The sequence below is a fragment of the Poecilia reticulata genome, chromosome 16 (genome assembly GCF_904066995.2).
Source record: "Poecilia reticulata chromosome 16, P_reticulata-male-v2, whole genome shotgun sequence".
Lineage (NCBI taxonomy): Eukaryota > Metazoa > Chordata > Actinopteri > Cyprinodontiformes > Poeciliidae > Poecilia > Poecilia reticulata.
The window spans coordinates 28,951,541-28,965,377 of NC_088845.1; the positions used below are offsets into that span (position 1 = coordinate 28,951,541).

General features: G+C 37.1%; 1 protein-coding gene across 5 annotated transcripts in view; it reads right to left on the reverse strand.

The window, feature by feature from the left end:
• The window catches only part of LOC103478225 (furin-like protease kpc-1), a 209,099-nt gene that overhangs the window by 151,178 nt on the left and 44,084 nt on the right, over positions 1 to 13,837 (reverse strand). For all 5 annotated transcript variants that reach the window (XM_081597298.1, XM_081597297.1, XM_081597296.1 and 2 more), the window contains one exon: positions 12,480 to 12,585. In XM_081597298.1, the coding sequence (XP_081453424.1) occupies positions 12,480 to 12,585 (106 nt within the window). The remainder of the gene's footprint in view (positions 1 to 12,479; positions 12,586 to 13,837) is intronic.

Here is a 13,837-nt window from a genome sequence, read left to right on the forward strand (position 1 = left end):
ATTTTTATGACGAACCTGCTGGTTGTTATTTTCTTTTTTACCCCCATCAAAGTGAATGAAAGAACATAAACACAGCAATTACAAGGACGTACGTTCAACGTAATAATGAGAGGACATAAGAGAAGTTGCTTAAAAGAAAGAAAAAAAACAGAACACATTGTGCCAAGAGCAGCTCTGTTGTAGACAAACACACAGAGCATAATTAAGGTGTAATCACATATAATAATACCGCAGTATACAATGATGTGATAAAGATAACAATGGGTAAGATCTAAAGGAAAAGAATCCTGCAGTGCTCATACTGATGGATTTAAAATGGCCTTTGTGGTCGTTATGCTACAAAACCCTCACATTTTCTGATTACTGTTCCTCCATGTTTTATAGTAAGTGTAGTCAAACACATGCATCTGAAAATATATGTTTTAAGACAGCAAATACTGAGCTAGCAACAACGGTACAGTGAAGACACTGAAATCAGATTTCACGCAGGCTTCGGTCACATAGTTCAGAAGCTCATTTGTTAATTTTGTTACAGTGAACCACAATTTTTTACATCAAATTCCTGTTTTTCGGCCAACAGAGTCGGAGTTTTACAGTGTTTGATGTGAATGTGATTTCAAAGGGGAAAAAAACTGAATTAATACCATATTTCGTTTTTTTCTTTTTTACTGTGTAGTAAAACTGCCTGTAGTGATGCTGGTGGCAACAACTGATCCTATTGTGAACTTGTTTATGAGGAACAATATATACATGAGCCAACCAAGCTACATACACTGAACATATGTATTCCTTATTTTAAATGGTAATGAAGTTTATTTTGTCTGGTTTTCAACACTTTTGTAGAAGAAGAAAGAAAGAAGGAAGAAAAGGAATGGTAGTAAAGAAAAAAGGAAAAAAAACAAGTATGAAAACAGGAAAAAAATGAAGAACGAAAGAAACAACAAAGATCAAAGGAAAGAAAGAAGTAAAAAAAAACAAAGGAAATAAATAAGAAAGGGGGAAGGAGAGAATGAAGGAAATAAAGAACCAAAGCAAGAAAGAAAAGAAACAGGAAAGAAAAGAAGAAAAACAAAAAAGAAAGAAAAAGAAGAAAGGACAGAAGGAGAGAAAGGAGGAAAACAGGTGTCATATGTTGAAACAAAAATGAAATTTGCACTCAGCACCATTTAAAAAAAGACACAAATTAAGAATAGTTTATTTAAAAAATATAAATAAAATAGCTGGTTTTCTCGTAGCTTTTTTCAAAATTCATCTGTTCCTACCGAAACTTCCTGCCATATAGTTCAACATGTAAAATAATTTGCAACATTTCTCATCAACAGGTGATTAAAAGCAATATTCCCCTCTCAGGAATCAGTCGCCACACGATTCCCTGAGTAAACAAAACCGCTTGAAGAGGAGTTTCTAGCATTAAAGGAGAAAAGGAGGAGGGGAGTGAGGAGGATTTTTTTTTACCCCCACTGGGGAGGATTGTGGTCAGATAAAACAGCTCCACGCTCGCTTCAAGAAAAGGTTAATGTCTCTCTCTCTCAATTTCTCCACCTCTCCCTCCCTCCCTCGCCTTCCCAGCTGAGGTCTGTGTGACTTACAGCAGGTCCAGAATGCATTAGATTAAATCATAAATTACCCACCCACCCCCATATCTGCATCCCCACTCTCACCTCCTATCTTATTCTCCCCCACCATCCTTTCCCTATCTCAACCTCACTCTCCCTTTATATTCCTATATACCATTCCCTATGCATTTTTCTAGCTCCCTTTCTATTATTCTTCTTTCCTTTCCTTGACTTCGTCCCCCTCCCTCCTCTAACTCTGCTTTAATTCTAAATTATGAATGCTTTTTTTTCTTTGCCTGGATGACTATGTGGTTACTATATCCACAATAGGACATGTGGGACAAGTCTGCCAATATTTAGTGTTTGAATTGGAATAGTGTGTAGGAGTAGTGTATGGAGTGTGTGTGTATCTGTAAATGTTATCTGTTCATTGTTCTCATAAATTTTCAATGCGTCATTTGGAAGGCGCAGGTAGGAAGTATTCACATCCTGGGCAAACCTGGAAATGCATCACCTTGCAAAAGTTTCCACACCCCATCAATGTTTGGGGATCTTATTAAATTCCACACTAAGCGCAATGATATTACCACAAGCTGTTATTGGGTTTTCCATAAGGGACCAACACACAACAGAGTATAACTAGTAATTAGAATGTAATACGTGTTTTCAGGAGGGTTTTTTTTTTTTGTTTTAAATAACCTGAATCTGATGAACATAGTGTGTGAACTAGGGCTGAAACGATTAATCAGATTAATCGATTTTTGAAATAATAGTCAACAAATTTAGTAATTGATTAATAATTAAGTGGTGTCTATAAAGTAAGAAGGGTCATTTGCTAAAAGAATAACATACTCAGAGCAATGATTAAGACAAAACTGTGCAAAAAGTCTAAACACATTTTATTAGGATGGGGGAAAAAAACCTTTGTAAATTTGTTTTACCCATTGGCATAGGTTTATCTTAACCTTTTAACCTTTAACCTCTAATTATTAATATGTTAATCCAAAAAAATACTCTGCTGATTAATGTATTGGTGTTAAGGTCAGAAGAAAAAGCTCAGCTTTTGGAAGGATTCCTTTAGTTGCAGATGCATCCTTTACTGCAAATCATCAAGCATTCACTAAAGGAATGCCACATTGTTGCATTTTAGGCAATAAAATGTTTATAGGAATTGAATTATTAGTTTATTTGCATCTTTAAAAAAATTTATTTCTAATATGAAAAAGGCTCAAGTAGTTCAATGAAATTTCAGCAGAATGTGCACATACTGAAAAATGTATACTGACGATTAATCTTCAGTATAAATTAATTGAATAATCAATTAGTGAAATAATCATAAGCTGAAGTCATAGTGTGAACTCCAGACTCGGTAGTAACACTTTCTGGTAGTAAAGCTGTGGATCCCTCAAGTTTTTGTTTTTATTTTTTCATTTGAAGCAATCTGAAAAAAGCTGAAGTGGTATTAATTTTGGAAAGCACAGTATGCCAACTTTGGAAGTTTATTCCCTCTTAGCAAATATTTGGAAAATAAATAACATAAAGGAGCACTGAGAAATGTTCCCCAGGAGCTGTTCTTACAAATAGTTTCTCCTGCTTATATTGCAACTCTAATTAGATCAGCTCTCCACCTACACACACCACCAGGGTGTGTGTGCTGACTTATAGCTGTAGCTGCTGGCCAGGCTGTTGATGTTTGCGTTTTATTGTGAGTTTATAAAACCATGATCTCACACCGTGTGGTTTTGTTAGAACCTGAACTGTTTTTCATCTTGAACAGAGTGGAAATGAACTGCACTGGACATTCGAAGACAAATAATCCACCGCTTTGAGTACATAGGATGGATTTTCAAAACAAATACTATTTTTTTAAGCATTTGCTTTTACTTGATATAAACTTGGACTGCAGCTCTAAAAACGTTCATGTACAGCTTAAGTTAGGGGCCTATAAAAATAAATAAATGATTGTATTTTATTTATTTCTTTGGGGAATCAGACGACATGGGAGTAAATCACCAAAAAACCCTAAAAAAATTCAAGATTTCCTTATTTATTTATTAGGATTCCCATTAGTTTCCAGTGGTTACTAATCTTCCTGGGGTCCAACTGCTGAAATACAAAAATATTCATACAAAATATGACAATTTTTTGTCAGAAGACTGCGTTAGTCTACTGACTAACGCAGAAGACTAGTCACGTGTCACATTCTACAAATTACATGCATGAACCTGGATGCAATAAATGAGCTGTTTTAGAAAATCTGCTTTTTAAATCTTTTTATAAATAAATAAATTATTTTTTAGGGAATTTATTCTATACCTGAATATTTACAAGTAAAAAAAAAATCATATTTTATGACGTAAAGTCAGAAATTTGTAAGAAAAAAACGTCTGAAATTGATCAAAAATCTCCCGGACGCACTCAATGCAGACATTTTCCAGTCTGTACCAGGCAGACGTCTTTGTATGACTTGTGGCAATATTTGTCTGACTTTGTAAATCTCAGTAAATTTCTGACTTTACAGTATCAAGGAAAGTAAATATACAAAATAATCAAATTTTTCTGAATAAATGTACTCGGCTGATGTCTGATTTTTGTCTTTTGATCTGCAATAGAGACTGTCTGGGTGAATCTTACAGTCCATTTATTTCTAAATAAAAAACACAATTTGGGGGTAAAATAAGGCAAATATCCCAACAGCATAATGCTGCCACCGTCATGCTTCCCAGTAGGGATGAGCGATGCAAGTCTTTTGCCATATTAGAACTTAAACTCTGAGCGCCACGCTCCACAAATGTAGAAAATCTCAGTGAAATACATTGAAGTTGACGTAATATGAATTTCAGAGCTGTGAATACTTTTGTCAGGCACTGTAAGTAAACACCACAGGTCTATTGTTGATTAATTAGGTAGAGGCTCAGAGTTACAGTGTCTTCCAGCTTGGATACGCAAGAGCATGAGGAAGAAGAAAAAAACCCAATAAATAAATACATAATAAAACCACAAAAAAAACAAAAAAAAAAACAGCTTTTGTATTTCCCTCCCACACATCTTGCTCCACTGCTCCACTGGAGCAAAAGAGAAATAAAACAGAGTGACCTCACCACTAGCAGCTCTCTTCTCTCCCTACTGCTCTCTTCTTTCTCCCCCTCGCTGTGTGAAATCAAATTTCCATGTGGCTCCCGTATCTGTTGCACAGCGAGGTGATTTATCAGGGATGCAAAGAGCATGCAGAAACAATCTTTATTACATCCATTTCCTGCTTGTCAGCCGGGATCATGTTGGCTGTTCATTAAAGGCGCGGCACAGGTGAGGAGAATGCATCCCGATGCCTTGATAGATTGTCTGCTCCCCTGTGGTGACAGCAGCTGGATGGATTGAACAGCGGGGGGGGGTGTAAGTGAGAGGGGGAGGGGGGAAGAAAAAGCGCTGACTCTGTCGCTCCTTCTGCCAGAGACACTTTTACACGGCCGGACAGTGTCACTTCAGCCAAACAGCCGACCGTCCAAACAGACACAAACAAGCCTCTGCTCATTTTTTATTTATTTTTGGCCCCGAGCCCGGAGTTTACCTTAATGCGAGCGTTCAAAGTCACTGATGTAGAGATATTAAGACGCACAATATAAAGATGACATGTATCGAATGACTCAGGAGCAAACTTTGGCAGTCCGCGTTGAAAATAGATAAGGGTCCTGAAGTTAAAAAGCAAAACTAAGCAAAGATTTCAAATTTTATTTACACTGAAACAGGCAGATTCAGATTTCCTCAGTTGCATTTAAATGAATATTGGTGTCACTAAAGAGATGCAGCTGATCAATATAAAGTGAAAACAAAAAGATGTTTCAGGAACATAACATTTCTGAAGTCCCTTGAAAAAATTTGCATATACGTCCAGAGGAAGATTAGGGACACTTTTTTGTCAGAATATTCATTTTAATCTAAGAATTTAGATATTTCTCTTTTTTTAAATTTTGACTCTACACTCAGAATTCTAATTTTAAAATCTGAATTTTGACTAATCTAAGATCAAAAGTCAAAATTCTGGAAAATAAAAAAATCTAAATTCTGAGATTAAAGTCTTTTTTATTTTTCTCAGTGGTCCTAATCCTCTTCCATACAAAACACCAATGTGTCTTACTGTAACAGACCAACACAAAGCTGCATATAAATGCGAAGTAGAAGGAAAATGAAACATGTTTTTCACCAGCCTGTTTTTGCTGGCAGATTCCATAATAACTATAAAGAGGCTGGTGTCCTACACATAGCAGCTGAAGAAAGCAAAAGTCAGAAGAAAAACTACAAAAATGTGGCTCATTCATCTATCAGGGACAACAAGGATACAAAAACTCCATTAATATTCAGGTGAAGAATCTCTTTCTCCCTTCTTTTGTTTGTTTTTGTTTTTTTCCTTTGATTTTCTTCCTCTACTCTTCTGAGTAGAGTTCCATAAAACAGCACATCATCGCCTCCTTTTGAGGACGTTAGTAAAAACTAACTGAACTGAAAACGTTTCTTTTTTCAGAAGGGAAAAAAAAACTATCACTAGTTGAAACTCGTCGGCCAGGTCTGAACGCAGAGAAGCTCTTTAATCAGAGAAGCAGCCAAGAGGCTCTTGGTGAACTGCAGAGACCCACAGGTCAAGTGGGCAGCTGTTTGCTGTGTGCGCCACAAATCCAGACTTTATGGAAGAGAGAAGAGATAAGAAAAAAAAACAGTCTTTGAACGAAAGCTATAAGTAATTTAAAAGTCTTGTTACTGGTTTGAAATTACACGAGATTAAAAGAAAAAAGCTTTCTGATCTACATGCTAGATGCAATGTGTGGGAGGAAAACCAACATTGCACATACATCATACATCACCCTGAACACACCACCTCCACTGTGAAACATGGAGTTGGAAGCATCATACTGTGGGAGTATTTTTTCTTAAGCAAGAACTGAGAAGCTAGTCAGACTTTATGGGAAAAACGTTTCAGCCCTAGTAGACTCCTCAGAACCGTGTCCAAAACTATCTGAGTTGATGACATTAAATGTCGATGATAATCTAATTGAGGCAGGAACAGATCACATCGTCAACACTTCACTGTGTTGAATGAAATCCGTTTTCACAGACTGATTTTCAGCTTTTCCCTCCCGGAACGGTAGAGAAGAAATCCAGTCCTCAATGCAAATAAATCAGAAACAAAAAATAACCATCAGTCTGGGATCTTTTTTGCTTGAACTCAACATTACGCTGATTTCAGCTTCGGTATGTTTGATCTTAATTTAAATGTTTTCAATTTTATGAGGTCCTCAAAGACTCTGTTCACAAATGTAATCGTGCACAGTGACAATAGCTGTGCTATACAAGCAACTGATATGGATTCACACTGTTTGTGTGTTGAATATAAAGCAAGAACAATATCCAAACCAAAATGACAGAGATGCTGTTTCTTTTTTTGGGTGGAGGATTTTGCAGTAAATACTTCCTGTACTGTGAGCCAATCACGTCACAGACTCTGATTAGTCTTCATAATCAGCCATAAAATATTTTATCACAGCTTCTTCCTCAGCTGATGCACACATTCTAAATTATGAACATGCAGCTTTGTGTTTATGTTGGGGTTTGCGTTATTCCTTCAGTGGAGCGTCGACTGTAAAATCCCGTCTTTAACTCGATGGCATCTGTGTAATTCTAGAGAAATGACAAAAACTACAAAGGAAACGCTGGAGCTGGAGTGGGCGTCTGAGGTTCTTTACAGCAACCGTAGGTATCTCATTTGCACAATAAGTAATGAGTAACAGAGGAGTTCTAGTAGGTAATAAAGTTTATTCTATAGCTGTCATTCCCCCCTACACACTGGATGTTTTACATGATTAAGCTTGATAATGGAGTCTTTGTTTCCGAATCCACCAATCAGTCCGTCCAGTCATCCTCTGTACCGATATCGTAACAATATCAGCGCTGATCAATCAATAACTCCTGATCGCTGGGCGACGCGGGGCTCTGCACGGCACTAATTCTTCAGATGAATCCATAACCCAACCCAGAGGTCACGACCCTCTAATGAACACAGCTTGTGTTGACGTGACAGCTGTCTTTTATTTCAGCTGTAAATGTGTCCAGAAGCCTCATTTATCAAACCGTACATGGATTTTAATAAGTATTTTTAAGGAACTGTCCTCACAAACAAGGTAGGTGGTATTTATCAGGCATGTAAACGTCATGTTTATTGAATGCTTTTTATTTCTTGTCCTTCTTTCAACTTTATGACAATCATGCCGGAATTATGAGAGACAGAGGCAGGAGAAAACAAACCCGGGTAAAAGAGCAGGGCCTTTCAGATTTTCAAAATATTATTTATTATTATTTAATTTTCTTTTGGGATCAATAAAGTACGTTTGAATTGAATTTGAATTGAAAGCTGGTGTTGTAATAGTTTGGAGGTTTTCATTACAGTTTAGTTTGATTTCATTGTGACTTTTTATCCAATTGAGTAAGTTTTAATTACTTTTTAAGACCGTGTTTTCTAGTTTTTATTAGCTATTGTTAGTTAAATATTGTTTAGTTTTAGTTTAGTCTTTCTTAGTTTTTTCATCATTTGGTTCATTTTTAGGTGCAGAATTCTGAAAGTTCAAAGTGTTTTATTGTGATTAAATCTATACATTGATTGGCTAATGAATACTCAACAGAAGACGTTTTCAAACATCCATCCATTTTCTTTCACCCTTGTCCCTTAGTGGGGTCGGGAGGGTTGCTGGTGCCTATCTCCAGCTAACGTTCCGGGCGAGAGGCGGGGTCACCCTGGACAGGTTGCCAGTCTGTCGCAGGGCAACACAGAGACACACAGAGACACACAACCATGCACACACACACTCACACCTAGGGGCAATTTAGACAGACCAATTAACCTGACAGTCATGTTTTTGGATTGTGGGAGGAAACCGGAGTACCCGGAGAAAACCCACGCATGCACAGGGAGAACATGCAAACTCCATGCAGAAAGACCCCAGGCCGGGAATTGAACCCAGAACCTTCTTGCTGCAAGGCAACAGCTCTACCAACTGCGCCACTGTGCAGCCCCGTTTTCAAACAATGTGTTCAATTATTGATGAACAACCAACTGACTCTGGTGTTTTATCCAAACTTTTGCTGGTGCCAAACTGCATTATTTTTCTTTTCAGGTTTTCATTTTTGAAGGAATTCTGACTTTAATCTCACTCTGCAAAAAAAGTCACAATTCTGCAGAAAAAAAGTAACAATTCTGAGACTAAAATAAGAAATATTTTTTTCCCCAGTGGTCCTCAATCTCTTCCTCATCCTTTTCCTCATCTATGAGACGTTCGAAGTTCAGAATATAATTTCATAACCGAACCCAATCTTCCTCTTATCACTGGACAGATCTCTTTGTAAATAACCATAAATGTATTCTTTTATCTGTTTGTGTCTCTTTTTGGCTCTTAATGCCTTTACTTAGATTCATCTACAAGTAACATCCAATTTTCATTTTTATGCTTTTATTTTGAAGGGACAACATTTAGTTTCAGCATCTTTAATTGCTTACGTTGTTACGGAGCTAATACTGATATTAGCATATGGCATAACAGAGGCACAAGGTGTGCTATAATGTAAATAAGAATATAATATTTCAGGCGTCGCTATGACTGCATTTGTTGCATCGTATGCTAAAGCTAAAGTTGTTTTTAGATTGCAGCTGATATTTCAGGTTGTAAATGTTATTTTTAAGATGTCAGAGTTTGGTTTTTTGGCCTTTTTTTCTGTGTGTACGTTCCCAACTCTCACTGGGAAACAAAGTGTTTTTTGCCATTAAACCCAAATGTTCAGCAGTAAAATCTAAAGTCACTTTTCACAAGGCAACTCGATTTATACTGAAAATAAATTTCATTTAGCTGAACTCTGATCATGAGGATAAATTGATTAAACTGGATGCACTGAATCTTATTTTGGGGGATCAGTGTAATGCGTGGTACACTTCTCCAGCTTTTATTTGTTAAAAAGAATTGAAAATCACATACTGAATCAGGGTCACACATAAAATCCATATGAAATAAACTGAGGTTTATGTTTGCAACAAGTCATGAAAAAGATTTTAAGTTGTGTTTGTAAGGTACTAAAGGTAATATTCATCAGATATGTAAATATATTGACGAGAATTTATGAACCACAGCAACGAAACAAAAACTAATGCAGGTGTATCTAGAGGGTACCTCTGAGAGAGAGCATTTGTAAAAAGAAACTCGGAGTAAACCCAGACATGGGTGCATAAATTGAAAGTGGCATACTAAATGTGATTCAATGTTTTAAGAGGATCAGCCTCAGATACCAATTACATTACCTCTAAAACAAAGGGAGAGAGCTGAAGGACAGAGATGGAGAAAGACACGGCGGCGGGGTTGAGTCATGGACGCTTTCACTCAAAGAGAAATAATTTATTTCATTGTGATATCAAAATCAATGGGCATCGATTGAAAGGTTGGCTAAAGGTGAGAGGGGAACGCGATCTTTTGGCCGGAGAGAGGCAGGGCTCTCTGGAAGACGGAGGAAAAAAAATGGAGGCAGAGCGGGCGAAACGGAAAGACGGAGCACGAGGAAAGAGGAAGACGTCTCCGTCCGGTTAACAAAAAGCGGGCGGGGGGAGAAAAAAAAAATGACGAAGGGAAACAGAAGAAAGGGAAGACGGAAGGGCAGGAGAGAAAGAGCGAGGGAGCTCCTGCCCAGGCGGAATCAATACGGAGAGGTGGAGCGGAGTACAATAGCCTCAGAGGAGGGGAGATTCACTGGTGCAGGTCTAATTCCTTCTCTGCCGCACATACATTAACGTGTACAGCTCACAATCCTCTCCGCTTTCGCCATCTCCTGACATTTCTCTCTGGATCTTTCCTCTATATAATTTCTCTCTCAGTCTGTCACTGCCTTGCTCATTCTGTATCCACCCTTCACCTCTAACAGTGCACAAACACACACACGCCCACACGCACGCACGCACGCACGCACACGCACACACACACGCATAATGGTACAAGTGTGCAGAGGGATGAGAGGCAAAGAAAAGCACTTTTTCCTCCACCACAACTCAGCACATCAGCCTTACACAGAAAAAAGCACACACAAATACAGTTAAAACGATTAATCATGATGTTATCGATTATTGAAATAATCATCAACTAATTTGATAATCTGTTATCACTAACTGGAGTATATAGACTCTTAAAAAGGCTGTTTGCTGTAAGAACAACACAGTCAGAGCAGTAATTAGACCAAAACTGTAAACAAAGTGAATACATCTTTGTCTGTTTTATCCAGATGCATAGTTTTAGCATCAAGTGGTTCAAATTCTGTACAAAAAAAATCTCTATTTAAGCACCTTTTGTTATTCAGTCTTTAATTGATTAATTGAATAGTCAACAGATCAGATGCATTGATGTTAAATTAAGGTGAAATGGCTTATTTATTTATCTTTGTATTTTTATTTTTAGCTGCAGATGCATCCTTTGCTACAAATGATCAATGTAAGCTTGATTTTGTATTTTAGGCAATAAAAAATTTTATTTTATATTTAGAAAAAGAAACTGAAAATATGTGCATGTTTTATATATTGTATAAAATAAGCTGAAATCTGCAGAATATGCCACTTTTTTATTCAATTACTCGATTAATCGCCTGATTCGATAGAATCAAATAATTTTTTAAAACTGTCGTTAGCCGTAGCCGTACACACATGCATGAAATGGTAAAAAAAACACAAACGCACGTAAGCGAGTGGAGAAAGTATATTTGACACCAATAACTCTGTGATTTGTGCACCCCAGAAAACAGAATCAGAGGTTCTTGACTGCAAAAAAAAAAAAAGACAGTGGCTCAAACACACCTTCACACTCCAACAACTACTCCGCTCTATCAGCACTCGAGACAAGTGAGGGTTCAATTAGTTCTTGATGAATGAGCCCATAAGATGCCGCTCTCTCATTTCCCTTGTTGCCAGATATCCCAGCAATCAGAGAGAAATGAATTGTCACTGTGGCGTGACTGAAACGAAGATGATGGAGGTAAGGCTGTGGGCGCAGCTCAGGGAGCTTAGATAAATCATTCGCACTCTTCACTCTAGGTCAAAGGTGACAGCAAACCTGATTTTTTTTTATTTTTATTCCATTGTGCAGTCTCCAATTGTATAAATATTATTAACATTTCGTCTTTCAAATGTTCCAAAACAGACCAGAAGCTTGAAGAACCTCCACAGCAGCTGCGCTTCTCTTATGAATGTGCGCAGGTCTTCGTCTATGTTCTGCTAATGTCGAAAAAAATCGCTGTGTTTCTATTAAATAAGAAATGAAATTAAAATCACTGCGGAATAAGCTTCCTGTCGTCTTTTTTGTCATCTGCGCCAGCAGGCGGCCAAAAAACCATCTCATCCTAACACAAAAAGTTTTTATCAAAAAAAACTGAGTTTTTTCAAAATTGGCATGTTTCCATTAAGTAGGGTAATTTTATTTATATAGCACATTTTCAGCAACAAGGTCACTCAAAGTGCTTTACATGAATTAAAAGGAAATACAGGTAAAACAACAAACCAAAGGAAAGAGCAGAAGAAGAAAGAAAAAAAAGAATCTGATAATGTTGATCCAAAGTATATAAACTAAATACTCCTATAATAAGTAAGTATTCTCTGGTCTAATTCCTTTTCTGGGTTGGAAGAATAGGAGTCTAACATAGTTTTTTTCCGGATTTTAAGTCCTAATCCTTGTTCTGGACTTAAGTATAAATAAGTAAGTAAGTATCCTCTAGACTTTCTAAGTATGTTCAAATTTGTAATGTTAAGCAAATTTACTTTCATAATTTCAATTTGTGCAATTTCATGGAAATGCAGATACTAGCTTGAGGTCTGTATGTTTCCTATTAGCGCGTGTGCTACAACAATGTTAGACTCACCGTCATCGATGATGCTGACCACCACTCCACTGCCGGTTATGTTGTTCCTCCAAACTGGCATCACATTCAGGTCAAACCCACTGGAGTTGTATTCACCCTGTGCGAACTGAACACACACACAAACACATGTGGTCATGGATCAACGTTACTAAGAGGAGTCTGACCGGTTTATTAATTCACCGTTTATCTGCATTAGTCTTAAATACCCAATGCTGGCAAGATGTGCTTTAATCATACATGGGGTGCAGTTTGGCAATTACACTCAAGTTAAAAGAGAGAGGAAATACAATAAAAAGGACTTTTTAAACACAATATTTTTGGGGATTTTGTTTCAAGATATGAAAATTTGTACTGACGACCAATTTTCAGCCGTCTAGCTGGTCCGAAAGAAAAAGATCCCATTAATTTGAAAAGTAAAGGCACCATAACAAAACATTCCCAGGTTATGTCAATGACAACACTCTTCAGTGTGGAAGTAATTAATGCAGAAAGAAGACTCTGATTCCTACCACATGGGAATGTTAATTCAGTTTCAAAAGCACAGGACTGCTTTTAGAAATGTTTTTGTTCAAACATAATCACAAAGGAAAGAGTTGATTTTACACCCCCAGACCTGTAAGTGGCACTAGACATAGAGTATGTGTGGAGCTTCCACACAAGGTTAGCGGTAAACACAACAGGAAAGGCAAACAACAAAGCAAAGGTGGAGTATTTTGCTAAACTTTTCATTGTAGAACCATGATAAAGGTTCTGCAGCTGCAGCACAACCACAAATCCACCATGGTTATTTCTTATGTGTAATTAGCATTTAGGGTAAAAAGTCAGGTTAAACGTTGGGCTAATACATTAGCATTTTCACAAAAGAGTTTGTTTTTTTTTGTCAACATGAGGGCCAGATTTTTCGCCCTGAAACTCATTTGGACAAAAAAAAAAAAACACTAAAAGAGTTCAAGGTCTCGTAAAAAAAACATACCTTCAAAGTTTCCAGTTTTTGTTTAAAATTAACTTATAGAAAGCACAAATTGTTAGAAGATGTTTAAAAGTAAACTATTTTCTACAGACAGATGTTACTTGGTCATTAGGGTCACAAACACAGGAAGCTAGATTTTGGCGTATCCTTTGCTCATTTGTCATTTTGTACTTTTAGTCACGTTTTATCCAAAAAAAAATGTGTTGTTTAAAGGTCACTTTTTGACTTTTGTCTTCAAAAAAGAAACCATAAGATGTCAATTTGCAGCAGTGTTGGAGCAGTTTCATTGAATTTGCAAACAAGAGAACTGACCTGCAGTCAAGCTCAGGTGAAACCAAGAAGGTTAAACTTATTACGGGAAAGTTTTGTCTCTCTTGAAATTAAAACC